This window comes from Dicentrarchus labrax, unplaced genomic scaffold (genome assembly GCF_905237075.1).
Source record: "Dicentrarchus labrax unplaced genomic scaffold, dlabrax2021, whole genome shotgun sequence".
NCBI classification, from domain to species: Eukaryota; Metazoa; Chordata; class Actinopteri; family Moronidae; genus Dicentrarchus; species Dicentrarchus labrax.
This window is the reverse complement of record NW_026136719.1, coordinates 14,928,141-14,955,598: the sequence shown is the minus strand read 5'-3', so window position 1 is coordinate 14,955,598 and position 27,458 is coordinate 14,928,141. Positions and strand designations below refer to the sequence as shown.

The 27,458-nt window shown below is 37.9% G+C and overlaps 2 protein-coding genes across 3 annotated transcripts; both read right to left on the bottom strand.

The window, feature by feature from the left end:
* Window positions 1–141: 141 nt before the first annotated feature.
* On the bottom strand, window positions 142–10,230 carry tmem276b (transmembrane protein 276b). Its single transcript, XM_051379139.1, has 4 exons — window positions 9,516–10,230; window positions 5,809–5,922; window positions 4,206–4,343; window positions 142–3,969 (listed from the first exon to the last, which is right to left on the bottom strand). Exons 1-4 carry the CDS (start codon window positions 9,913–9,915, stop codon window positions 3,722–3,724), a joined length of 900 nt encoding a protein of 299 aa, XP_051235099.1. The 5' UTR covers window positions 9,916–10,230; the 3' UTR covers window positions 142–3,721.
* Window positions 10,231–12,080: 1,850 nt separating this feature from the next.
* Window positions 12,081–27,120, bottom strand: slc39a13 (solute carrier family 39 member 13). Of its 2 annotated transcripts, XM_051379137.1 has the most exons (10): window positions 26,899–27,115; window positions 24,822–25,187; window positions 22,698–22,805; window positions 22,132–22,274; window positions 19,236–19,355; window positions 17,632–17,721; window positions 14,176–14,226; window positions 13,870–14,002; window positions 13,670–13,769; window positions 12,081–13,100 (listed from the first exon to the last, which is right to left on the bottom strand). In XM_051379137.1, the coding sequence occupies exons 2-10, from the start codon at window positions 25,147–25,149 to the stop codon at window positions 13,025–13,027; spliced, it is 1,149 nt and encodes a 382-aa protein (XP_051235097.1). In that variant the 5' UTR covers window positions 25,150–25,187; window positions 26,899–27,115; the 3' UTR covers window positions 12,081–13,024. The 2 variants fall into 2 exon arrangements, with proteins under 2 accessions (XP_051235097.1, XP_051235098.1); XM_051379138.1 differs by lacking the exon at window positions 12,081–13,100 and having other exon boundaries at window positions 13,669–13,801; window positions 26,899–27,120.
* Window positions 27,121–27,458: the final 338 nt, after the last annotated feature.

Genomic DNA, 27,458 nt, shown 5'->3' with positions numbered 1-27,458 from the left:
CAGCAGGATCCGGATAGTCACTTATTCAATGTTTCGAATCAAAAAAACATTAATGGGAAAGATTCTCAGACAACTGAGCAACTTTGGAGAGCAAAACTGTAGAATTCAGACACAAACACAAACACTGAAGGTCACCAGACATTAGTAATTACATATTTTATTTCAGTAAAATAAATTAATTAAAAATGGACACAAGTTTTAATATATTGAAAGAAACTAACTGTAATGAGATCATGCAAGACTGTAATGTCTTTTTAGTCCCCACATAACATCTGCAGTGGATTGAACCAGTAAAAATGACTTGTAGAAAATAATAGCTGTGCTACTAAAACAAGTGCCACTCTAAACGGTGGCGTTTTCACAGGGCATCCCTCATTGCACAGAGTACATTTCTAAGTTCCTCATGAAACACAGGAAGTTGCCACTTGAGAGGGTTTTTACAACAATTTCAAATTCATTGTTACACTCTGCTGACCTCATTCGTTCTGTAAAGTACATTGTTCTTAATGTTTTGTAAATCTTGCTACTGTGTGCTACTGTTCTTCTGTATTGAAACTCAATCCAATCAATGACAAAATCTTAGCTTTGAAAGACAGACGTTGTTATGTGTTGGCGTGCTTGGAATTTACTGTTTGAGATGTCGGGGGGTAAATATGTGCTTTAAAGTTTTTGCTTGTAATACTGTTTTGACAGTCCTGCAGATGTGCAGTGGTGGCACATCAGCACTGGAAAAGTCAGATTTTCCCACCTATAATACACAAAAAACTTGTAAGAGTCGTGTGCAATTGTGCTTCAGTCCTAACAACACATTATACTTGCACCATGTACTTATACATTACTGCTTACAGTAATACTTACATTACTGCGTATCAGTTTGGGTGTGAAATTAAAACTTTATAAAACCAAAACACCAAACAGCATTCTGTGAGTCGCAGGACATCAGAGAATACACTGACTCATTTTCAGTGTAATGACCATAGATATAAATGTTTTTATATTTATGGCATGTCCTTGTTTGTTTCTGGCATAAATATTTTCACAATAAGAGCCTAGACTGACAGACCCTAAACACACAACATGGTATAAACCCAAACTCTTTGTAAGACACAACAGGGTGCTTATTACATGCTCTGATCATCTTTTGCTCCCATATGTGGCCTTGCAAACATATAATGTATAACTCCACCTGTTCAGACTTCAGGTTCACAGACTTTTATGAGACCCAGCAAAGTGCAAAGATTCAACAAGACACTGAAGATACAGTTTTCAATCATGCCTCAGTTAATTTCCTCAACTTCTGAAAAGTGGTAGCCTCATGAGGAGGTTAATGGTGATGGTGAAAGGACTGAACATCACACACAGTGTTATCAATACACATTATAACACCTTTTTTTTCTAAGAAAGTTATTTGACATAGCTGAATATCTCATGACTCATCTCCTCCAATCAACATTTATAAAAACTTCATCACACATGGCTGTTATATTCTCGTATCATGACGTTGTAGTAAGCTGAAATTTTAAAATAAATTAGTTGTAATGACTGGGGAAAGCAATTATATTTGTGTAACGGAAAACTGGCTGCTGTGTTATTATCAGTGTCACCAAGAAAATTGTTTCTCCTTTTCCATTGAACAAGCTTAAGTCCTACCTGCAACACACTGTTTTCAAAACCTTTCACGTGGCACCATCCCATACTACATACTGATGTATAATGTGTACAACTTTAGTACAAAGAAATGGTATTTTACTGATTTGTACTAATGACACAATTCAAGGTGTCACATAAATCCAACTATTCCCATTCCTTGATTTGAACTATCACGCCAATGTTAAATCAAAAACATTATTCAAATAATTTATTACTTTATTTCTTCTTCAGTTTTCTTTTTTTCTTTTTTTTTGTTTTAATGCAATGCATTTTAATGTAAGTACTGTAGTATGGAGTATATTTCATTTTGTAATTTTCCATGTGTGAATGCATCAAGATTAAAACACAATATGAGCGTACAGCGTGTATTTGGAATACGGCTTTTAACATACATCTCTGCAGTCTAGAGCCTTTATAAATTACTATTTGTGCTTTTTTCAACACCAGAGTTTTTTTTTAATCCAATGATTAAATCACAAAGGTGACTAATGAAAAATGGAATCATTCCCACGTTGCTATTGCATACTACATAATATACGATGTACCATTTTGTAAGTCAGAAAACAACAAATTAGTATTTTATTTATCGATACAAGATGTGTTCCACAATGTAACTTTCAATCTGAAACTTTAAAATCAATCATGTGTTATGCATTTATTACTACATTTGTTTAGTTTTTATTTTTGGCTTTGTTTTGCCACTGCACCCATGTTCATATATTTTAGGAATAATTATCAGGGAGAACAGCTCCTCCATTTCCATTGTGAACTGCATTGTGGGACTATGATGTCCTTTACGTAAATTATCATCCATATTCTGCGTATTTCATTGTTTCAGCTGTTAAGGAGCCAGATTTTAGTCAAGACATGATTGCCCTCTAACAATGTGTAATGTCACTATGTTACTGTATTAGGTGAAGATTTGGAAGGCAGCTTGTGCTTTTGTGTTCAGCAGGCTCACTGAAATTTGTTTTGCTTAAATTGCTTAATTTGCTTGCGCAAAAATTACGCAAAAAGGCTGACCGATATTGAGGGTAAACAATGAAGCAATCAAATACTTCCTCCACAGTTTGGTTTCTTGTTAGGTTATGACAACCGGGTTGGGTCTGTCAGTTTGGTACCACAAAATACCTTTATATGTTGCTGAATCCAGTAATGGATTTATGCTCCCAGCACCATCCTGTAAATCTTTATCCACTCCATACTGTCAGCCACCATTACCTCTAAACAAACAGAAAACAAACATTCTTATTCAAAATCTACTTTACACAAACAATGATTTGGATCTACATAGAGACGCATTTGTACATACAGAATCTTTAAAGAAGCATCAAACAATTTGCTTTTTCGATGCAAATTTACTTCTGTGTATTTTATCGTACTGACCACACTGCTAGATGCATTTTGTGCTCTGCAGAGGCTGCAGACGTTACCCCGGGGCTCATGTTTGATATCAGTTAGTGTGCTACACTAAAGATAAGCAATGGGCAGTCAACGCCAGATATTTTTTTTTTTTTCATTACGAACAATAACACAGCACACATCACTCGACTGAAAGAGGAATGCTGACGTGATGCTCTGACTTGATGTTTGCTCCTTTTGGAGGATTTCTCCCATGATTCATCCGGAGTAATCGAGCGTGTGTGGGAAAGCATGTGCTGGTGTGTGTGTCTGTGCTGTGTGGGAGTGTTTTGTGGCTTTATGTATTTAGGAGAGCACCATTTTAAGACAAATTCTCTTCAGAGAAAACAGTCACCAAAAATCGCCATAAAGTCAGCATGTCAAACATCTGAACCAAAAAAAATGTCTTATTTGTGCTATGAGAGCCATGCCCCAGACATACTGTGGGTTTACTCTTGGTGTTCCTGGAGGTCCCTCAGGGATTTTCGAGATTAGGTGTGTGAAGTTTGTCATTACTTTGCTCCTTCTCAGGCACACTGAACACTGAAAGGGGATGGAGATGTCGAGGGTGGTGTGTGATGGTGATTAGACAAAAACTTTTTCAGAGTTAAACATCAAGGAAGGGTGTGGTTTGTGCATCCACTGGGTCAGTCGCTTCACGACGCCTCTGTCACACGGTTCCATTCTCCTGCCTCGGCTTGTGGGTTGTTGTGCGAGCGGGTGTGCTCAGGGAGGGGGCCAAGGTGCAGAGGAAACCAGCCAGCAATGTGAGACCGAGGCCCCCCCAGGCACAAAACATGGACCAGCCATAGCCATGGCTAATGTCCTCAGGGAGGCCGTACATGTAGCGGGGGTAGCGGGATAACTCAAAGTTGATTCCTGCCACACATGTGCACAAAGAGATGATGCAGCATGTTCCTGTGTGAGCAGAAGAGACAAGCAGTGATTTAAAATGGTTCCAGTTTGATCATGAAATTCCTACATGTGCTGTGCATCTTACTGCAGGACAGGAATCGTGTTACTGCAGGACATTGATCTACTATCACATGTTAACCCAAATATGCTTTCAGCTGTCACCAAATAAATATGGAAATGGAATAAAATTGGATTTTGTTGTAAGTGTGTGGATGGGGACATATGTGCTCTCACAGTACCTCCCATGAGAAAGAGTAGCCCAGCTACATATTGCATGAGGTCATGCTGCTGGCAGCATCCCAGCACTCCGATGATCCAGCCAAAAAGGATGATGGACACGGCCATGCCCACAAAGCCAGCCGTCATTCTCCTTAAATCTGCAAACAGAGGTGAAAACGTCACCAAGTTAACAGTGAAAATGAAGACTGTTGTTTAAACTGGTAATTAATGATCACAGTATGCTTAAAACACTTAGAGGAAAATAAAAAATACTGTCTTTACTTTACTTTAAATAAAGGCAATCATTCAATTGACAACAATCAATGTTTTCGATCAACTAGGTAATTTGAAAATGATTGTATTATTATTTTAACTGTATTGTCAATCAGAAAAAGTGTGATCCAACAAATCAACAAATAACCAAAAAGTAATAAATATTATTCTAATTTCATGACGTGTCCATACTGTAACTGGTAAGTGAAAATACGAGGAAATAGGAGCAACTTTGAAAGAAAATCTCTAGTTAAACCCAAGTTAATATTCAATCTCTTTTTTTTTTTTTATTAGAATGCTGAAATGTTTGCATATTCAGCTGACCTACTGGTCACTTATTAAAAGACTGTCTATATTATGATAACCATTAAATGAATTAATCAGAAGTGTACTAGTTGTTTCTATTCAGCCTATAGTTAGTATCAAATAACAGTTCATAGGAAAAAAAATAAAATAAAATAAAAGCCCTGTAATTAAAAGCTTCACCTCGACAAGCTACAATAGAGGATACACTAATGGATGCTAATTATATGACCAGTAATAAGTATAGAGATATCTAGAGTATAAAGTATAGGTATGTATAAATAAGAATAAGAACATCTAATATAATAATACATAATCTAATAGTTTAGATAATGGTTTGGTATATCATGTTCAAAGCAATACTGATGCAATCAAAGGTCAAACAGCTCCTTCTCGCTCTCTCTCTTTGAACAAGGATATCATGTAAGAAATACAACTGTTTTAAGGAGAGATTTAAAAGAAGACACAGATCTGTCTGACCTAATGTCCTCAGATAAGCCAGTCTACAACCAGTGGCTCCCTAATAGTGATGGCCTGATAACCTCTGGTCATGAGACTTATAGGGCTTATAAGGTCAGAAATATATTCAGGACTGAGGGGCAGCTGTGCCTTGAAAATGATGAGTAAAATCTTATAACAATTCAGAATTTAACAAGTAAGTAAGCGGTTAGCATTATGGTAAAATTAACTCTTGTGCTAGATTAGGATTAAAACGTGACTGCTGCAACTGTAGATGAAAGACAGATTTGTAACGGTTTAAAGAGAATGACAGCGCAGGGACATAATGACATGAGTTTACTTCACTAGTCCGGGCTGTGAAGACTGCATTTTATAAATATCTTTGAAATGGTCAAATCAAGACAGAAAAACTGCTTTGACTTATCCTAAACTTTCCAAAATATCTCAGAATCTCTGTGGTAGAGCAAGAAATGTGACCTAGGAGAAACATGTACAATGAAAATAAGACAGGGCCCAGAATTGTGCTTTGAGGCACGCCCATCAAGTCCGAACAACTCCACAAAGACAGACAAACACGTTTAGACTTACGGAGTGCATGCCACTCATCCTGTCGTATGGTCTTTGTGATGTTGATGGGTAAATTTCGTGGTAGGATGGACGAAGAGTAGTGATACTTGACCGGGGTACATCTTTGAATCATTCCTGGCAAAAAGAAAATGATGGAGACAATTAAAACTGGAGCACAAATATCTTTAACACAAGTAGAGAGAGGTGACAAAAAAGAAAATGAAGTAAAAATCTCATTCTGAACCACTGCCCCACTTGTGGGATTATGAAATAATATACATGATAGAAAAGCCTCATATTTATTTTATACCCTCACTGAGTTTTAATTTACTGAGATGGTCTTATTAACCTTGTGTTCCCAACCACTCCTACATTGTTATTAAGGGGGAATAGGAAACAATATGGAATATGGTATAATTCTACTGACGGCTGCATAAAGAACCTTAATTGCTCCCATTTTAAGTGAATCTCTTCACATTGACTTGATGGTCAGTGCAATAAATTGCATTCAAAATAAGCATTCACAGTCCGGTGAATTCTGAACTTTAAGACGTTTGAAACACAACAAATAATGGAGTCCAGCTCCTACTTGATATGTAAAGACATACAGCAACAAATCATCCCTTAATGTCACATCTTATGGAAGAACAAGGTTATTTCTACAGCACTTTGCATATGCGTACTTTGCACAGGTTAGAAACACAGCCTTCTTTTCGTAATGGGAGTTCAATACAATTATACACAATTCCCATAACTTTTGTCAAACTTGGTTAAAATGATTTTGACTCTTTCCTTTTGAGAATCAGAGTTAGTGATCTTCTTGATTTGAATGTTCTTTATAGAGGCACCTTTTGAAGAAAGATGTCCCTATATCAAAGTGGCATTTTAGTCCAAATATCTAATGTTTTCCAGATGGAAAGATGTGGTATGTATAAACCAAATCACAGCTTGCTACCTGGTTAAGGCATTTGTAGTATTTTGTTGTACATCTAAAACTCACACATTACACAGATGTGTGAAACATAACTTTTACTGTTAACACGGCATCAGTATATCACATCTAAAAAGCATCACTGTTTTTATTAAGACTTTAGCTTCCGATACCAAGATGCAAGGCAAGCAGAAAGAAGCACAACTTTACATCTCACGTGAAGGAAAACATAACTTCCACTTTCATAAGAAACTGTGTTTTAACTGACAAAATTGTGGCTACCTAGTAAAACTTTAAATGTCCTGCACACCGAATCCACACAGGAGAATTTGATTATTTTGCCTGATTAGATATCTTCTCAGAACTGTGCTTGATTGACATCTGCCTGGAGAGTCAGGGAGATGTCAATCAAGCACAGATGTGTTGTTCCTACAGCTTTATAATTCTTATTGGTACATTGAGTTTGGTGACTTCATGTAATTCCCAGCGTTCACCTTTATACAGAGTGGCAGTCTTATTAGCCAAGATGATTGAAAACACCTGTGTGGGCGTGAAAGGCCTTTAAGTGTTAAACTGACTGCTAGAATTAAAGTCCAAACTTCACCAGCATTATGAACAATCAAAGATCAACACTCACACACATTTGTGTATAGTTCAGAGTGTTAATTTAACACGATATATGAGCTTGAGTATACACAAGCAAAATTTGTTCAACACAGAAACGATTATTTTCCTGACATCGCTGCTGTCACAACACTGTGATCATCGAGCTTCAGAAACCTTTATATCTGTGCACTATCAAAGTTCACAATTAGCAGTAATTAGGTTACTTTCTGAACACAGTTTTGTAAGGATGTGTACTAACTATTATTTTGCCTGTGAAAAGTAACGAATCCCACAAAAACTGCCTGGTTGTTGACATCTGAAATCTCTCTTACGTGTTAAAACTTCACCCTTCACCTTTCAAACTGATGAGCATGATTACAACTAGGATGCATCATTATAGTTCTGGAGCTATTTTTATCAGAAAAAAATATTATGTTGTTCAATTTATGTGTGTTTTAACAGGTGTACCAGTTCGTGTGTTATGCAAATGTATCTTCTATGACAGAGGAAAGCTGTTTTTTTTTGTTTGTCTTAAACTTCTACAACACATTTATTAGTTATGTGTTGTGCCCTTTAACCCCTGTGGCAGATTATAAATAATATGTGATAACAGTGTTAATATATGATATCAAATTGTAAACATATCAACGCCAATATTATCCCTAAACATAATTATTGAAAAGGAATACATATGATCTTAAATTGATAAATATCATGTGTTCAGGAGATTAGATACAGTCTTTACTTCAGTGGCTACCAGAAAATAGATCCATTTCCTTGAGTTTGAGCCAGATCTTAACCTGTACCTCCATTCTGGCTGCTTGGAGCTCAGTATGTTGAATAAACCAGAGGTGCAGGAACTAGTAGTAGCAAGTTTAAGAAATCGTAGTCATGTGACCACAATTATTTTTGAGTAGTTCAACATGAACATATTGAGTATAAGGTGTGGACATAATATCAAATACTGTATTACTCAACAGATATGACACTCATGAAGCCTGTAATATATTTTTATGTTTTAGTCTGTATGCAATCCAGTTAAATAACATCACAGCTTCAAAATGACCAAATGAGTAAATCAACACCCTTCCCAGACAATGTCAACAAACACAACAAAAAGATAACAGCCTTCATAAAGGTAGTATGTGTTGCAGAGGTATTGCATCAGAGTAATGTGTCCATGCCAAATCTAACCCTGTAGGACCGAGAGGTACAGTCAGTTAAACAAAAACATTACTGTGTTGCCATTGCATACACTGTGTGTGTGGTTATAATCTGATTTTATACACATTAAAAAGCAGAACTTAAAGTGTTATAGTGTAGATGATTTTAACCCGGAGCCCTATCTCATGTTATTCATTTTATTTAATGTTTTAAATGAACCATAAATTGCAGATTTCACCAAAAATGCAGCATTATTTATTATTTCTAAGTAGATTAAGGGGTGCAGGTCTGACATAGTTGGATTTCAAATCATGTTGTAGTTTTTCAGAGTCAATGCTTGGAGGATAAAATGGTCAATATTGTATAATTTGGGCTGTTTTTAGGTATACTGATGTATGAAGGCTCATCTACTTTCACTGATTTAATCTCAAGAACTTGTGACCCCCCATGTTTTCTACACAGGGAGGTTCCCCTCTTTGTGGATCTGATCAGGTTTAGGACCTTGTTCTGGACTGGGTAGGCTAATGCATAAATGAGTGAGGCCTGAAATACAGCTTCTCATTGTTGTTCAATGAGGAGATCTATACAATGTGTTTCTCGGCTGTGGCTCAAAATTCTAACAATTTAACCAATGATCCAGCTTCTTTTGCAGCATGAAACCCTTCTTCTTCTTTTTTTAAATGACATTAACCTTTACAAGACGTTATTTAATCTCTTATAGATGCAGGAGACCGGCCATTATCTCTCAGAGAGGGACTCAACCAGAGGAGGGTTCACTCAGCACCATGGACAGCGAAATTCACCATTAAAGAAACGAGAGCTTCTACCGAACAACCCAATAAATATCTAGTTTTATAACATTAAAATGTAACAAAACGCAGACACACATGAATATGAGGAGGAGGAGGATGAGGAGGAGTGTGGGCCTCGGTACCATCCTGTGTTTGTGTCGGGGCTAGGTGTGAGCTCATCGCTGAGCCTCACGGCTTAGTGCACACGGGAAAAAGGCAGCCTCCAGACTGTTTACCTTTGTAAATAAGGTCCTCGGTCTCCAGGTCGAAGCCTTCCCGGTGACACTTCCTCCAAAGCCCGGAGATGGTGGAGTTAAACTGCCGACTGCAATGAGACTCCATGGCGGACGCTGCGGCCAGAAAGTGCCGCTTCCCCCTGATGAGAGCAGCAGCATCTGGGCCGTTGTTACCTTTCCTCTCCAGGCTCTTTGGAGGCATCTGGAGGGGGAGGTTGTGGTTTGAAATGTAAATGTACCCCGGGTCGTTCCGCTTGTTGGCATAGTTTTTACACCTCTCTCGATGTCTCCTCGCGTCGGTCTCGTACCAATAATCGGTGCAAATCGCCATGGCGAGCAGCCCCAGCGCACAAAACGCCAAGAAGAGCCCCGTGCCTGTTAATATTTTCATAGCGGCCATCTTCCCCCGCTCGATGGAGAGCCCAAACAGTCGCAAGAAGGTTCCTCCGTGGCCGTGGTTGGTGGTGGCGGTACCGCGTGAAATGAATCACGACGGCACTCAAAGCCTCACGCAGTCCTGCACAAGGAGCATGATGGTGCAAGGCCAGCGTCGTCTGGACTGGATGCTGCGGTCTATTGTTGTGGTACCCGGTGGATGCAATGTTGTTCCCACCATCTGTTATGGTACAGGAGGAGGAGAGGGGATGGATGGCGACCAACGCTGTGAGGAGGGAGGCAGGGGCAGTGATGTAGTTGCGCTCTCTCTCCTCCAGGTTTGCAGCGGGATGGGGAGGACAGGAGTGTGTGTTTGTGGGTGGCGGGGGGGGAGTGGTCATTTGTAATGCTTGAATGGTCACCTTTTTGGATTTGGTAAACATGTAAAAACACAGGTGCAGAGGAGGGAGGATTGAATCATGTGCTCGTGTTAATCTTTTAAATCAATAATCATTTATTTGTTCTGCCTAGAGAGGTGAGTTATTGAACAGCTGCAGAACGAAAAAAGGGTGCTTCTAATATTACTGGTGATTTTTATTGTGGATTTGATGACTTAGCCAGCTCACCAAATGGATATGAGATGAGCACCAGCTTATTACCTATTTGTAAAATGTCAGATTTCATTTCACTGAATGAAAATCAAATATTATTGTAGGAATTAAGAAAAAATGACATGTGATTATTAAAACTCACATATTTACCCTTTCTTAGCACTACAATTTACACACGGTGGTCCAATGAGAGCAGTTCACCCTCTTTAGCAAGAGGACCCTATGGGTCAGTAAAAGAAAAAGTGCTATAGAGAGTGAAAAACAAACATAAAACTATAAACACAAAACTATAGCTAAAGGAGGAGAATGGTAAAAATAAAATAAGGACATAAAACAGTAAATACATTTGAATACAACAGTAAGGGGCAGTAAAAGTAACTAAGTTTCTTTTGCCTTATAACGTGTAGGCGATATATAGTTGTGTACAGTAGGCTTTATCTATACACTATATTCATATTGTGTAACATATAATTATGTATATGTTTTATCTTATTATATTCTGAGTTGCTATAACAAGATTGTAAACCTTATAATCATGTCAATAAAGCAAATTTAAATAGAATTAAATATGTTTTAATGAAGCACAGAAGCAAGTGCACTTTTAATTCCTCATTTCTACTGGATTCACACTTATGAGACTCAGCCACTGGAAATGATAAGACCATCTGTTAGCAAGCTTATTGGAACCGATTCCTCCATAGCACATGATCACGTTGCAGCATACAGCATATATCAGCACACGGATATGAATGATTTTTTTTTTTTCATTGTAAAGTCTGAGTTTATGTTGGAGATAACTTTTGACTTTTGGTGCATGTATGACATCTTGCTACGACTTCAGCACAGGCATGAAATTAGAAAGCTGATAAAAAATGTCAGGGTTTTGTGAGTAGTAAGTCAGTAAAGTTCACTCTAAGAATGGCCACTGATAAAAGTTAACTTCTCACTACATTTTAATTGAAGGTTGTCTCACAAACAACTGAGAGGACATTCCGATCCTCAGCAAACGGTTGTATTTGCCCTACACAAGATCAATCAGACTCCAGGAATCAAATACTATGAAGTTATGGTAACTCTGAGTATCAATGAAAGATTTGTCACTCGTGTGTTTGCAGCTTTTTCCGCTGAATGTCTTCCACCACAATGTACATAGTGGTTGTTTGTTGTCCTTCTGTGCTGTGACTGAGGAAGACTCCCACAGACAATAGGCTGCTCACAGGCTGATGACTAAGGAAGGCAACCCGCGGCGGAGTCGTTATGGCAACAGAAGCTTGCCAAACAGACTGTGTTGAAATTGGACAAGTGTGAACATACAATCAATACCCCTCCTCCCTACACTCCCATATGACATTTTAGGCATAGGCCCTTTGCAGTAAAAATATGCTCGTGTTGTACAGGTTTTTGTGCGGCAAGGTCAGTACAACACACTGCGCCGCCTCAGCACCTTAACACACGTCTACTGATCAATATCAGGATATCCTAATCCCACTGAGATCATTATAATGCCCGTATAACTTCTTTTTATCTGCTAGCATGTGGGGTCTATGTGTCATGAAGCTGAAAATAAACGCCAGTCGTGTTTTTTTTTTATTTTTTATATAGATATATATTTATTTCTTCAGGGGTGGAAACTTTCACCAAGAGGTGCATCAACAACATAGTGATAAGAATAATCCTGCATGGTTAACGTTCTCAGAGTTTTATCCCTGTAGTCTTGGCCAGAAGTTTAAGTCATAACTGAACATTAACAAACATCTTTTTCTTCAATTCATTTAAGAAAATTTCACAATTATTTACTCAGGCAGAGTTTTGTGTAAGCACCAACTCGTGCCAAAAAAAAAAAAAGGTGCAGACCGTAGTGTGTTGAGGAAGACACAAACAGAGGAACAAATTTGGTTTAGACTAGACACTATTGTAACAGACCATCCTGATTTCTTGGCACTTATTTCTTAACAAGACAAAATGATGGCGTGGTGACGCACATCTAATAAAGCTGTATGTTGCTCGTCTCATTTTCAATAAATATTAAGCAGCTACATCAGAAAGAAGAAGATGCAACAACAGTAACAATACATACAATGTCTAAACTATTTATGGTTGAATACATTTTAAAGAAGGAAGGTCCTTGTAGAGGTCCAATAATACCTGTTGTTGTTGAGCAGGTGCATCAGGTGTACCTGTGTAAATGTATGTGCAAAAAAAACGTGATTGTCTGATCAACAATTTAAGACAATTTGGCGACAGATATCTATATAAACCCTCTGAATTCCCTCAATATTTTAAACCTGGCACATAATAAGTGTCCACACAAATGTCCAGTCAGCAGATCAAGAAGGTCTTCCTTTCAGTTATCCATCCATAAAGTGCTGTTCTTCTGTCAGATATTTGTTAGTGTAACAAGACCAAGATGAACTTTCCATGAATGAGAGGTACCAGATATGGGGGGGGTGGAGAACAGGATTTCTCTCCAGTGCTGCGTTTTAGTGTTTTGGTAAGGCGAGACGAGGGGAGTTTCCTCCATGTTCAGTCAACAATGGCAGAGAGCAGAGCCATGACGGCCACACCACAGAAAATGAGCAGGATCTGCAGTAGGGACTGCCTGAAAATAAATAAATAAAACAAAAACCCAGAAGGTTACAGTTACAGACAGATTCAAGGACATTTTGTTATCATGGAACTCATTTCACACAAGATATGCCAAAGTTTTGTTTTACAGTAAATGGCCTTCTTACACTGTCACAGTGCTTCAGCTCCAAAAAAAAAAAAAAAACGGGTTAAAGGTAACCTATGGAGTTTTTTGCCCACTAGTAGTGCTATGGAGCCATGTTTTTACAATTGGGTCCCTGTTTAGTTTGTAAAGCAAACATGCAGAAGTATGCACATGTGCAATAATGTAGGTGGTGTGATTCAAATCCTGCCGTTCGTTTCACGCTATTCAAATGATCCAGTTGGTGGCGGTACAACACGTACTAGTAACGCACCAACAAAGGCAGTGAAGAAGAAGATCACAAGCTAGTAAACATGGATGTAAACAATGTTGGGTTTAACATATTTGAACTATTTTGACACATAATGTCTTTTAACGAGCACTGTGACACCAAATGTAAACATAAAAACACTTAACAGGGCACCATTAAGAGCATGAGCATTTAAAAACATCCAAGATACCTTAAACTGGACTCCTCCAGCAGGTCAGGCACCACATTCACCAAGGCTATGTAGAGGAAGCCTCCAGAGGTGAAAGGCAATATCCAGGCAGTGGCATTTTCTAGAAATGGTAGGAAAGACTGATTCTGGCACCTGCCAAATGATCTCCAGTTAACAATAATGTACGATTGTACGTATACTGAGAATCGGTCCCATCTTACCTGTGCCTTGTGGTGACTGAGCGCACAGAGCGAAGCAAGCTCCCAGGACCCCGACCAGTGCTGTGGACAGCTGCATGCGAGCAGCACTCCACCGGTCAAACCCAGCCCTCAGCAGAATGGCAAAGTCTCCCACCTGCAGACGATGACACAGCAGAGAAAAGGCTAAACATTCAGCAAGTTTACAAGTGCTGTAGCAGTGGGATTCTTCCTATGTACTCTCGGCTATGTAAACATGAAAACTTCCAGTAAAGCTTATAAATTTAGAAATTATACTGTACAATTTATCCAAGAATCCTGTAATCTCACCTCATGGGGGATTTCATGGAGCAGGATGGCGAAGGTGGTGAGGAACCCAACCTGGAAGACAAGTCTCATTAACACTGCTTCGTCTTACTTGGTAAAGAAATGTGCTGTGTAGTATCCAAGGGACAATGGATGACAAATGCATCCTTATTAGGGACTTTGGAGCACCTAAGTTGATTGCTAAGCTCCAGTTGTTCAGCTTGACAAAGTAGAAACTTTAAAGCTGCTTAAAGAGCTGTAACACTTTAATTCTTTAGGTTTTTATCCTCCTACATGCAGAACATGATGAGACTTATGTAAATTATAATGAATTTAGGAGTGTAGTTATGCACATGCAAATGCTATTGGATATTGGCATGTGTTGTCAGAATAAAGTTAACAGAATCAAAGGAGAAGGTCTAACAAGCCAAAAGCCAACTCAAAGATCAAACTGGTTATATTTAAGGTGATTATATTAATGAATAACAATTATAGCTAGAGCTATATACATTCTCATATGTTTTATATGAGACATAATTTAGCTTAATTGTTTTTTTCCAAATAGTTTCCTTACAATTTTCTTGAAAGTTATTTTCTTTAAAGCTAAAAAAGCATTTAAAAATCAAATTAAGTTGAAAAGACCAAGTGCATAATGTAGCCTAATGAAGTAATGATAAAATCAACCTGTCCAAGAAGCATGTAAAAAGCTAAAAACATTTTTTTTAAAACATAACAGTAAAAAAAACAGTGTAACTGAATGAGGTGATGTGGTTTAAGCCACATATGGATAATATCATACTGACAATGACCAGCTCCCTTTAAGATAAGACTTAATTAAACTGAATTCACAATTTTACAATACCCTGATATCCCTTAAGTGCTATTCACTAATAAAAGACCTAAGTATATTTATCAGCCATTCAGAACGAAATACTGTGAACCATAACTTATTCATGTTTAATCAACGTTGTGTTGATGCAGCGTTTTTTTTGTGGCAAAATCACATCGTGATAAATATGCATCAGAGAGAACAGAAAACACCGGTGAGATTTCTTGTATGTGTATGTTTGAGACATCTATTGAACTTCCTCTCTGGCACACTGATCCATAGTTCATGCTGCTAGCCTTATGTCTCTCCAGCTGGACTCTCTCCTTCCCACAGCCACAAATATACAGTAACCTACTGAAGCGACACAAATACATGTTACTGCAGTTTAAAGTGCAGCTTTTTCAACAAGCCTGAAAGATAACACGATAAGTTTCAAACTGAAAAAGGTTGCCGTATCATGTAATGAATGTCAACTGAGCGGTCCACTTTCAGACTGTGGGAATGTTACAACAGGTCTATTGCTCTGCCAGTGAGCCTGTATACGGTGCCAAACACTGTACTCACAGGGAAGGCGGTATAAGTCCAAATTCCCCAGATACATTTTAGTCTTTTATCTTCATTAAGTATTATAGCACTCCTCTTTGGTCATTTCGTAGCTCTCCTGCCTAAACTCGACCTTTTAAATGGAAGCAACTATATCTGAACTAGTAATAAAGCAGATGTAACCTAACATTTACACTGAATGGACATTTAACAACAAGTCTTTTATCCAGTCTGACACTGCCCTCTTATTAGTCTCTTTGGGATCAGCATTTCAGTTCCCCCAAATCAATTATTTGTATCTTGTGGGTTCACATATCTGAACTACATGTTCAAGTGAATTGAGTGAAGTTTTTGTCTGGTGGTGGTGAATAAGACATAATAATTATGGAGTCAATCGGTTATGCCAGTAACGGCTACTTGTTGTATATCTAAACTGTCTTAATTGTTCTACATGTTGAATCTTGAAGGACATTTCAATTCCTAAATTGTACATGGGAGAAGAAAGGAGGGAGGAGAGAGGATGCTCGGTGGAGGAGCTGAGTGAGGATTCACAGATGTATCCTTTATGGAAGTCTTTTTAATGTTTTTGGCACCTGTGACGTATAAAAGAAACGAGGAAGAGCTGGAATATTCAAACCATGGCGAGAGCACTCTACAGATGTATTGAGAAGTTGCATTAGTTACTGAAGATGATCAAACTTTCTAACCTTCGCTGTTTGTGTAGCGCCTCGTGAACCACATTCCTTAATGACATTTCACCTTCATACAGGCAGTTACTATGGTAACAGCAAAATATACTCCTTAAATTACCGACACACACATAATTGTAGACGGTGAATTAACAGCGTTATGAGTCAGTGTTTAATTCGGCATATATTTAATCCACCAGTCAGCACTTATTTTTGTGAGAAAAAATAATTATTAAAGCCTCTCATTCTTCTCTCACTTACAACGGATGGATTATATATATGCAGAATTGACGAGAAGACTGTGGACATATGGCACACTTTATCTTGTGTTTCTAGAGTTAAGGAGACATAAAGCATTGTTAAAATGTCATATATCTTAAAGGGTGTTTGGCCCAATATATTCCCTGAAAGTACAGAACAAATATTTTTATATACAATAGAGCAATAAACGAAGATTTATAGTGAAAGAGCAGCATTATTAGTCACAATAAAAATAATAATAAAAAAAGAAATTATATATATATATATATATATATATATATATATATGTGACATCTGTTGTCAACTGAATTAAAAGAAAATATATAATAATTGTTCTGAACTGTGTTTATCTGACAGAGATAATAAAATAGCGATGCTCTATAAGAAAACAACGGGCAGCTGTTCACTCTGAAGCAACGACATCTCATTCTGTTAAATGCCTGTTGCTTTGCCTCGCCTCCTCCGCTCGCATCTCTAGTGCGAGGAGAGGAATCGAAGAAGTACAAACTGGGAAATGAGAAAGGCCTCTAGTGTCAGTTTATGCACTGAATTTATTATAAATGATGGTCAGTTCATGATTGTGTGCTAATTTGGTCTGCAGCCATTTCACCTGAAATCATACTTCATGAAAACCCGGAGTTCATGTATAAATATGCATGCTGAGGACTAACTAAGTAATCATATTCTCACACAAGCAATTTGCTAAACCAGTGGAGTTACAGACCTTTTCAGCACATAGTTGATAATTGAAGCCCCAGATCCATAAGTGCAAAACACAATTTCCTTACTGGTGGTTTTGTTTTTAAATGCAGGCAGTACTTTAAAGACATTTTCTTCACTGTGAAATGTACTGTTAGAACTTCTGCTTCAAGGACTGAATGCATGAAATAACTAAAACATGAATTAGTTATCCTGCATTCAGAAATTGTCAAAATGTTATTTTAATATTCACTGACTGGTGTATATTTTGACCTACTATAGGCCAGAAATCTCAAACTCTAGACTGTAAATGTGTATAATCCACGTATATCTTGCATTTTACTCTAAAAAGTAACACAGGGTGAAGAAATGTAGGTATTCTCATTCATATCTGTTATGTGTACATATATTTTTAGTCTTTTTAGACTTTGTTGAAGTTACTGTATCACAGCTTCTTACCTTTTTGCTAACCAGGAAACTCCCTGCAACGGCCAGTCCATGAGTGAAGTTGTCAATGCAGTTGGCCAGTAGGTTTAGGTATCCACTTGTCTGTGACAAATCAAACAATGAAACACACTGTTACTCACATTACAATTGATCAACTACAAGGAGTATGGTCAACTGGAATGTAATCAGCTATCAGTCACAACATCATCTCTTTTAAAAAGATATAATTCTGGTTAAATGGCATCAGTTGCACTTCAATATCCAGTATGTAAGCTTTTATAGATTGAATTTCCTAAATATGTCTTGTGATGCCAGCTAAAGTTACTACCAGTTTTGTAGTCTGACCCCATTAAAATAAGACTGTAAATGATCCATTCCTCTGAGGAAACCTGGAACCTCAATCCAGTGTAAGAACACAAAGAAACTGAAAAACAGTAAAAAAAAAAAAAAAAAAAAAAAAGCAGCTGCTGGTGATGTGCCATGAATTCCTTGGAATTTTGTTGTTGAAGTCCCCTTAATACACCATTGAATTGTGCGGGGAGTTTTAGTAGGCTGTCTGGCATTATGGTGTGCAGTTGATCCTGCTGATCTCAAATGACGCATTTATTCCCTTTTGTCTGGTAATCTAGAAGTTGATTCATGATTGTTACCTGGGTAGACTTGACTGTCAAATTTAGTGTTAACTGCATGTTATATATACACACACACACCACTAAAACGTTCCTTTATTTTTCTTATTAACCACTTATTTTACTTTTAGATTTTGGAAAGTTTTTATTTAAATAAATAAAACCTTCCAGTGGATCTGTAAGTGGTAATATTATTTCATCAGTTCCTCTTTCCTGACTGGCCATTTTGAGTCCATTATTATGTAAAAGTACTAAAACCACACTGAGATGTGCTACTTGAGTGGACTTAAGTGCGATGTCTATCTTCACATTATTCTTCTCCCTCTCTGCTCTCTTACTGGCTGGGTTTTATGTCTCTGAAGACTAAGCTGTGGGATGGCTTATCAGACTCAGAATTAAATGTCCTAATAATCTGTGATGTCACTTATAACACACACATTTTTCTGTTGGTGGCTGGTGTTTCTTTTTCATAAATGAATCCCCAAGTGGCATGTATGTTTATTGAGACAAATCCAGTATAAAGGATTGTTCCCTGAGGTTGTGTAAAAAAATAAGATTATAAATAAAGAAAAAAAATAAAATGTTAAAAATGGTGATAAAAAGGCTAAATATAAGTAAAAAGGTGAAATGTACATATGCCATAAGTGTAAATATGCAGTATAGAAGGCAGTGCTGGACAAGGTCACAGGGGGTCACAGTCTAACAGTAAGACCCTTCAGTAATAAAAACAATGTTGTGTTGTATTAAATGTTTAGGAGCAAGATGAATATAATTTAAAATGACCAATAAACTGTGTCAAGTTCAGCTTTCTGGTTTCATTGAGCCAACTAAATTGATAGTTTAACAAACCACATTAATGAGTTGAGAGGATTTGAAGAAGCAAAAAATGCCTCTTATGTAAGCATCCCATATCAAAGAGTTTGTCTCTCTTTTTTTAAATCATTTTCTTTTCTGTTAACTGGAAGATGTTTTGGTTGTCAGCATTACCTTAATTTTCTCTGATCTTTCCTGCAGACTCTGTTGCTTGGAGGATTTCCATGACTCAGCATGGAGCCCATTTCTGAGTGATACCACTGCTTTTCCACTGAAAACTGAATTAGACTGTGTCTGTGGAGAAAAAAAGGAAGAAAAACAAGGCACAAGTGAACATGCTGTCCTCACATGCACCATAACCCCATGCTTTTTCTTTTCTAAAACTTTGTAAATGTTTTATATGAATAATTGTTATGTTCCCATAGATAGATAGATACTTTATTTATCCTGAGGGAAATTCAAGTATCCAGTAGCATACAAAATACAAAACATACATTGAACTAAAATTAAAAACCCTAACCTTAAGAATAGTTAAGAGTTATATAAAGTATTATGTATATAAAATATATCAAATTAACAGTAGCTACAGTAAACAGTGCAAACAGTAAACAGTGCAAATGGAGTGGAGTGCAAATGGAAGTAAAACAGTGCAAATGGATGTGCAAATACAGGTAGAAACTGTCCATTGTCTATTATCTATTGTCCTCTCTGCCTTTACTGAGAGCTGTTGTACAGTCTAATGGCCAGGGGGACGAAAGAGTTTTTGAGTTAACTTGTGTCCCGTAAGGACACCACCTGCCCACTAACACCAGTCTTGCTAAAAACAGTGAGTTAATGGTAGCCTGATTTCCACAGTACAATAAACAGCCATTTTATTGTTGCTCCCACTGTGTGTCAAAGGGTTCACCCACCGCCAGCAGAACAGCTGTTAAAAAAGTCCCTCATTATTTTTCCAACTTCCTACATATTCAGCAATAAGCTGAAAAAAATCTGTACTTCTGCTTATTTTCCAGACATAACAGATGACCCATAAATTCCAACACTCTTCAGCATGTTTATATTTTAAATATAAAAGAAGAGACCGATTCATCTCAGGAAAGAGAGGCTATAGCCTCTGTTTTCCGAGAATAGTCAACTTCCTTGTTCCCTCAATCAGAAACCACTTACGTTGCCATTTAGACTGATAGTCAAATTAAGTGAGAGGGAAATAGCCTGCTGTCTTCAGGCCGCGGCAAAGAAATGTTTGCTCCATGTCTATGATTGAAGCATGAGGAAGTAATAAAGTGTGATGAATTTTCATGGCTATCAATCTCCTCCTGCTGTAAAAATAGATTGGAGTTAAATCGTCTTTGCAAAACACCTCATGAGTATTGTTTAATGAGGAATTTTAAAATGACCTAAAATAGGAAAAGTGGTGAAATCTCTCATCACATATGATGTATCCATCAAAAACACTATCCAATTCAAGTAAAAAGAAGCTTGTTACAGGTAAGATTAGCCTAAACTCACAGTATTTTAAAAGAACATAATACGAATAACCTCTCTCTCGGTTTCTAAAACACACTGTTACACTCTGTCCCTGTCTATTGTTGCCTCTGTCTAAAAGCTGAGTGCTCTCCTGTGGACGCTAAAATGGCTAAAGCAGCTGCTTCACCCCGGCACTATAAATAGACACTAGTGGAGGAGCTGAGCCGTGGATTCCAATCTTCTCCCTCACTGGCACAACAAAGACAGGAGGGAGGATGAGACGGCCTCTACAAACATACTGGAACCAGCCGTTCGTTGTCTACAAAGAAGTGATGCGTTAAAAAGTTGTCTCTGTTTATCCTGCAGTCAACACCCGGTGTTATTTATGATATAATTTCTAAACAATAAACTTCAACTTTGACGCTGATACAGCAAGCATCTCATTTTAACACTTGTTAACACTAATTAAATAATAAATATGAACAGCTGTTGCAAACCAGTACAGTGTAGACACAATATCTCATATAGTTTAGTTTGCTAATTGATAAACATCCATTTCATAATCATTTATAGCGAGAGGATCTTAAATTAACAGTTTGATATTTTAGGAAAACACTTATCTGCTTTATGCAGACAGTTAGATGAGAAGACTAAGATATTACTACTTCATCTGTATGTAATGCTGGATAATATATACAAGATGATACCAGTATACCGGTTTTAATTTCCCATACAATATGAATTTCTCATATGCCACCATAACGGCGCAAAGCTGAAACAACTGCAGTTTGTTTCTTGTAAACATTTGAGAAATATCTCTTTGAATACTTTGTATTTTATGTCAGTTTATAGTGTTTATACAACTATTTAAAAATATTTTGCTTTGAAAAGGAAGCAATGTTCAAGTTGTTGGCATATCTTCTTTTTTTAAGGTTTGTTTTTACTTTGTTGCAGTTTGCACAATACAAATTGTTGACATCCTGCAGCTGTTTCATGCATTCTGATTCCTTCATACATTTTATCATTTTGTGGGGTAAAAAAAAATCTTAAAGTTACCAAAGTCTTCAGTATATACACATGATGGCATTTAAAATATTTGTATATTCTATGTACTCCTGACAGTAGAATAAGCCACTGTAAACCTACACAAATGCTCCATCATGGAAAAAACAACGTGATATACCACAAACCCAACTATAATAAGTGACACATTGTGGTTAAATGGAGGGTAATGTGCCGGACTGTTTATTGGCCAGGAGCAGTAACATCCCAGAGTCCCCACTGTGATGACAATATGTTAGAGTAGTATTGATCTTCTTTCATCGAGATAGAAAATACGTGCATTTTCCAAAATGTCAAACTATTCTTTTAAACTCGACCCCGTTAGACCGGTTGTACAGTGGGTCATCTGATGCTACAGTCACAAAAACACTGATACCACTGACAGAAATATGCAGACGAAGCACAAACAGGAGTCTGTACTAAGCATACCCATGAAAATATGTAAAGGCTTGTATTGACATGTCTGAGTGCAGTGAGACTCCGATGAGCAGCAAATGAGCAGATTCTTCTAAAAATATACTATTTCGGCCGAAATACTCACAGCAGAGTTAGAATTCAGGTCTGAGTCTGAAGTGGGCTCCTCTTGACTGTCTGGGTCTGGAAACATCTTCTCCAGGAGGAGGAAGGCCAACAGGCCAACGATTACCCACAGGCCCTGGGTCATGTAGTGGTTATGTCTACCAGCTAAGGTGTAAGCAAAGAGATTCACTGAGCATATGCAGTGACAACTGTGCTAAAACATGGGTGAGTAGTAGTAGTAGTGCAGTCAACAATGTTTCTAATAACTATAACAGATAAATACAAATCTGTGAAAAATAATATTTACATTTTGAAAGCAATGTAAAGCATAATTAATATATTTTGAAAATATATGTGATTTACTGTTCCCAAATGAGGTTTACTGACATTACACTGGCCTGCTTTCAGGTATTAAGCAGACTATTAGTACGGCAAGGCAATGGCCCAGTAATAATAAATAGTTTTACATTATAGTAGTAAACATCATTGGCTAAATTCTAGTAGAACTATCTTGACAGGGAAGAATAGGTCGAAGAAATAAATAAATATTTCAAATACAAAGGAGGTCTTGGTGGAAAGGAAACCCACCTGGAGAGTCAGAGACAGCCCACGCCTCAGGAAGTAGATGCAGGAATACGTCGCCAAGGAGACCACCAATAGCAAAACTCAAGAGTTGCTTCAGCTTCTGGCATCCAGCTGAGAAAAGACGGAGAAAGAGTGAAGAAAAACAAGGTAGCATTTACTGTATAGTTTGTTTACTAAAGAACTGTTTGTTGATTTATGTGATCTTCTTTCATTTTGACTTAAGATCACTCCTCCTCCTTTTCTAATGATTAATTCATATATTTATGACAAGTAAAACATGACACACACACCCACAAATCCACAGAAGTGTCTCTGGCTCAGGCTGCTAATATACACAGCGATTACTCTTGTGTTCCACAAAAAAAATGTCATGCTTTAGGAGTTCCCTCAGTAATGACTAACGCTCCAGTCAGGACGGCACTTGAAAACCCACGGCCTAAAATACATCTGGATTGCCACGTTCCTGAGGGTGGGGTCACTCAAGAGGCCTCAGGCTGACCCACAGTAACTCAGGCGTGGTTATTGAAGCGTTTCCGAGGGTTTTCTCTTATGTGCAAACTGAAAATGCACATAAAAAACAGGTGGATTGAAAAGCAATTTATGTGTTCAAACATAAGTTAAGGAACAAACATCAACCAAATGAAACTGCTATGAAAGTGCACATTACTGTCTGCTACAGTATTAGCTAGCAGCGTGGCTCTATGAATGGCACGGTCTGTCTGACCACCACTTTAGTGCAGACTATAATAACATCAACTATTGGACAGACAGCCAGGAAATCTTGTACATTCATGGTTTCCAAAAGGAAGAATCCTACCAACTTATGTGGCCGCCTGGCTTCTCATCGACCAGCTCTCATTTTTAAATTTTCACGTATTCAGTGGTATTTCAACATCTACCACATGGGTTGGCACAAACATCTGTACAAACACTCAGGGTTCCCTAACAGACAACCTATCCCAATGATTGCTCCTAATGATCACTTCCCTAGCAGCATTTTGTAGTTTTGAGGGAAGTGTCTCAGACTTCCATCAAACTGGTTCACACACTCATGTTCCCATCAGGATGAATTGTTATAACTTAACTTTTCATCTACCACCATTATCATGTCAAGATTTCATTCTATCCTACACTCAAAGCACCACTGTGCCTCTGTACAGCCTTACAGAGCTGCTAGCATGGTTGCATACAACATCCATGTAGTGTCTTTAATTTACAGCAATAAGCCTTTTTCCCCCCACTGTATATTCTTCCATTCAATTTATTTTGGTGTGGAACGTGAAATTACATCACTTAGTGGGCAGCCTGCTTTCCAATTCTTCAGTCTCATTTATACTTTAAAAACAGAAAAACCTGCAATGGAGCTCATGAGCTCACCCCTGAAGATGTTCTGCTATCCTGCAAGCTGAAGTTTTCCAGGAAGTTCAAATGCCCATTTCATTGAATCGTTAAAAGTTTTCCGTAATCTAACATTTTAAAACCATGAAGAAGTTGCAGCTGTGTTTAGCTGTTTTCAGCCAGTCGAGCTGACAAAGGGTCAGCAGAACTACTTGCTGATCCCACTGAGGTTGTTTTCTCTTGTCATGGGGTGTGAAGAGCTGAGATTTATTACCAAGTCACTAAAGAGATGGAATTGTATGTGTATGGTTGTGAGAAGTGCGAGAATTGTGGATGCCAGGACAGATTGATGGGCTGTCTGTAGTTCATGCAACGCATTAGGAATGAACCAAGAACACGATACATTCTGTCGGGTTAATGAGGCTGCTTTTAACACTTACTGTCAGTTTATAGCTGTCTCACATTTAGATGGAGCCATTTGTGTTCATGCTGGCATGTATGTGTTAGGAAAAGTAGACCTTTTTTTTTTTTAAATACAGAAGTAAAAATAGTATAGTAATATATTTCTTTGATGACTAGTTCTTTGTAATGCATTACAGAGATGCAGAACTTTTCTAAAAAATATATATTACCATTTAGAGGTCATCTTTTCTCTTCAAGTACACAGATACCGTGATGTATCATTCATGACTCTCTTGAAAAATATTGCAAATGACAGAATTGTCTATGTGTCATCATTATCGTTCATTCGTAATTCACCAGCATGTTTAGGTTACATTTCTCTTTTACCTTCTGTTTTGAGGGCTGCTCCAGCCTCGATGGGAATGACAAGCAGGGGGAAAATCCCACTGAGGCCCACAGCAACAGAGCTCACCAGGGACAAGAGCCAAACATGAGCATGTTCACTGGCTAAGAAGTCTGCTACTGCCCGGAGGCCTGGGAGGTCATCTGTCAGGCTGGGTCCTGTTCCTGCAGCCGTGGCTGTTGCATGAGCCATAGAGGCTTGTGACATCTTCTGGCTGCTTGATGCCCCCCTGGAGGTCAGCATCAGCAGGGTAACTGGGATAAATAGAGCAGCTACAGCCCAGCTGGGCTTCACACAGCTTCCACCTTTCATCCGTCCCACGGTCCAAAATGCACTTGCAACCAATAATTCTGCAAGAAGAGCACACATTAAGACAAACAGGCCTTTCGTGTACCTTTTCAATTTCTGCGGGTAATGAGTATTTTTATTATCGATGAATCTGGTCTGTTATTTGGTAAACTAAATGTCAGGAAACTGTGAGCCCATAGTGATCTTGTCTGACTGACAGTCCAAGACCAGAACATATTCAGTTTCTAACACGTAAGATAAAATAAAGCTGCACATTCTTGCAACTGTAGGTTGGAAACAATTAACGTTTTGTTAAAATTTGCTGATATTTATTTATTTATTATTTTACATAAACACATGATAATGATGAGAATTGTTACTGTCTTGACATTGTGTACTGACAAAACAGCATTATATTGAAGCGTTGTAGTGCTTGTAGAGATTCCCTGGTCTACAAATCTTGTTCTCCAGATTTAACAAATCATGATTGTCTGGTACAGACCCCCAAAAATTTCACAACACCATGATATGTGTACCATATTGTGCTGCCTTGCAATTGCCATCGTATTGTCCAGTAGGGATTTCCATACTTTCATGGGGGTTTGCGAGGCCTTCTTGTTGTTGTTATTTTGTTATTTTTAGACTTTTAGACGAAGAAAACTTTAAATATGTTTATTTTTAAAGCATTTGGTTCACTTCCATGAAGAAAAGTACATTTTAAGTAAATTAGTAAGGAAACTGTCAGCGCCAGAGACAAGAACACTCTGAATTTGTCAAAAAAGTAGCCCATTAAGTATGTATAATTGTTAAAAATTATTAAAAAAACAGAATATAGACAGAATTGTTCCCTAAACAGGAAATAATGTGCTCAAAATTCATCCAAATCCCTTGTTTTACACAAACTTTTTGCAGTTATGTTCACTATTTGGGTTCATGGCACAGTTTTTTATATAAATTTACATAATTTAGTCATTAAATGATAGAAAAGGGGTCCCTTAAGGAAAAAGGTTGGGCACCACTGACATAGGCCAATACACTGATACAGCTGTTTTACCACATTACTCAACAACCATAAAATAAAAACAAAATAGTTCATTAGATGATGAAACCAGGTGCAAACTGTTGCTACTGTTGTGTTATAAGTTAGGTTGAGCCAGGGGGGGTCTGCAGAGTTTTCCTCCCTTTGAGCTGCTGCCTCTGGATATTTATGAGCAGCGTTAACCTTCATGCAACGGAGTAATTCATCTTTAACAGGTTGCAACATTTTTTATTAACATTTGAAAGCTAATGAGTTAAGTAGCACATGCTGCTCGTTGCTTTCCTGTCTGAGTTAGCAGGAACTCACAACAGTTGCACTGCGACAAAAAAAAATAAAAAATAAAATACAATAAAAATACACAGACAATAAAACCACCATAGTGCTAAACCGAGAAACAACGCGGCGAATTAACGTTAGCACAAATAAACCGTGTGTTTACTTACAAACAACGCAGTGAGCTGACTAAAAAGTTAGCAAGCTAACGTTAGCCACACACACACACACACACACACACACACACACACACACACACACACACACAGACACCCGTTGCTAACGGATTAGCTCGAACGCACGCAATCACTGCAAATCAACGGTCAACGGTCGCACCGTTACAACTAGAACGTCAGTTAGTGTAAGTTGGTGCTAACGTTCGCCAACATCCCAGCAACGAAATCGCAACACGAATTTTGGCGTTTTATGTTTTAAAAAAAATAATAAATAAATAAAAATACCTTGTGGTTTCGACAGTCTTTGCACCAGTGTGTCCCTGCCATCCAGGCCGACTTGATGAAGGGAGGCCGGCGCCGCTGAGTTTCTCCTGACTCCCAGCTGCTGAAGCACTGGAGTAACTGTCGGTCATCCACGGCTTTCCCAAAACAGCCACGTATCAGGATCCTGGAAGAGGGGGAAGAAATAAACAGAGAGGATCCCGCCCCATCCAAAATGTATCAGGAAGTAACTTTTTCCACATCAAGGAGCAGCCTCCAGGGGAGACACTGGAGCTTATTCTCTGTTGTGTTTAATCAAAATACAGATAATCAACCAAATGTTCTACAATGTTCACATTCAGACACAGTTAACATACAGAAAGGATCCTAGAGCCAAAGTGTTTATACTACAAGGTCAGTTTAGGACAGTGGGTCCCAGTCTTTTTACTTTTCTGTGGTTTAGTAAACCGACTCAGTGGCATATTTTAATGGATATTTCATATTATATTCAAAACTGTGCAATGAACGCAAAAAGTGAATGCAATAACTGCAAGAAGTTTGTGTAAAATGAGGATTTGGATTAC

What these genes read in the sequence shown, in the direction of transcription:
- slc39a13 (XM_051379137.1), bottom strand. Translation starts at nt 25,149, where the DNA reads ATGAAAGGTGGAAGCTGTGTGAAGCCCAGCTGGGCTGTAGCTGCTCTA. An exon ending in GGCTGTCTCTGACTCTCCAG is followed by an intron (nt 22,275 to 22,697) that starts GTGGGTTTCCTT and finishes CTTACACCTTAG; the next exon opens with CTGGTAGACATAACCACTAC. An exon ending in CTGGAGGAGTCCAGTTTAAG is followed by an intron (nt 13,101 to 13,669) that starts GTATCTTGGATG and finishes ATTTATTTTCAG; the next exon opens with GCAGTCCCTACTGCAGATCC.
- tmem276b (XM_051379139.1), bottom strand. Translation starts at nt 9,915, where the DNA reads ATGGCCGCTATGAAAATATTAACAGGCACGGGGCTCTTCTTGGCGTTT. An exon ending in CGAGGACCTTATTTACAAAG is followed by an intron (nt 5,923 to 9,515) that starts GTAAACAGTCTG and finishes TCTTTTTGCCAG; the next exon opens with GAATGATTCAAAGATGTACC. An exon ending in GGATGAGTGGCATGCACTCC is followed by an intron (nt 4,344 to 5,808) that starts GTAAGTCTAAAC and finishes CTCTGTTTGCAG; the next exon opens with ATTTAAGGAGAATGACGGCT.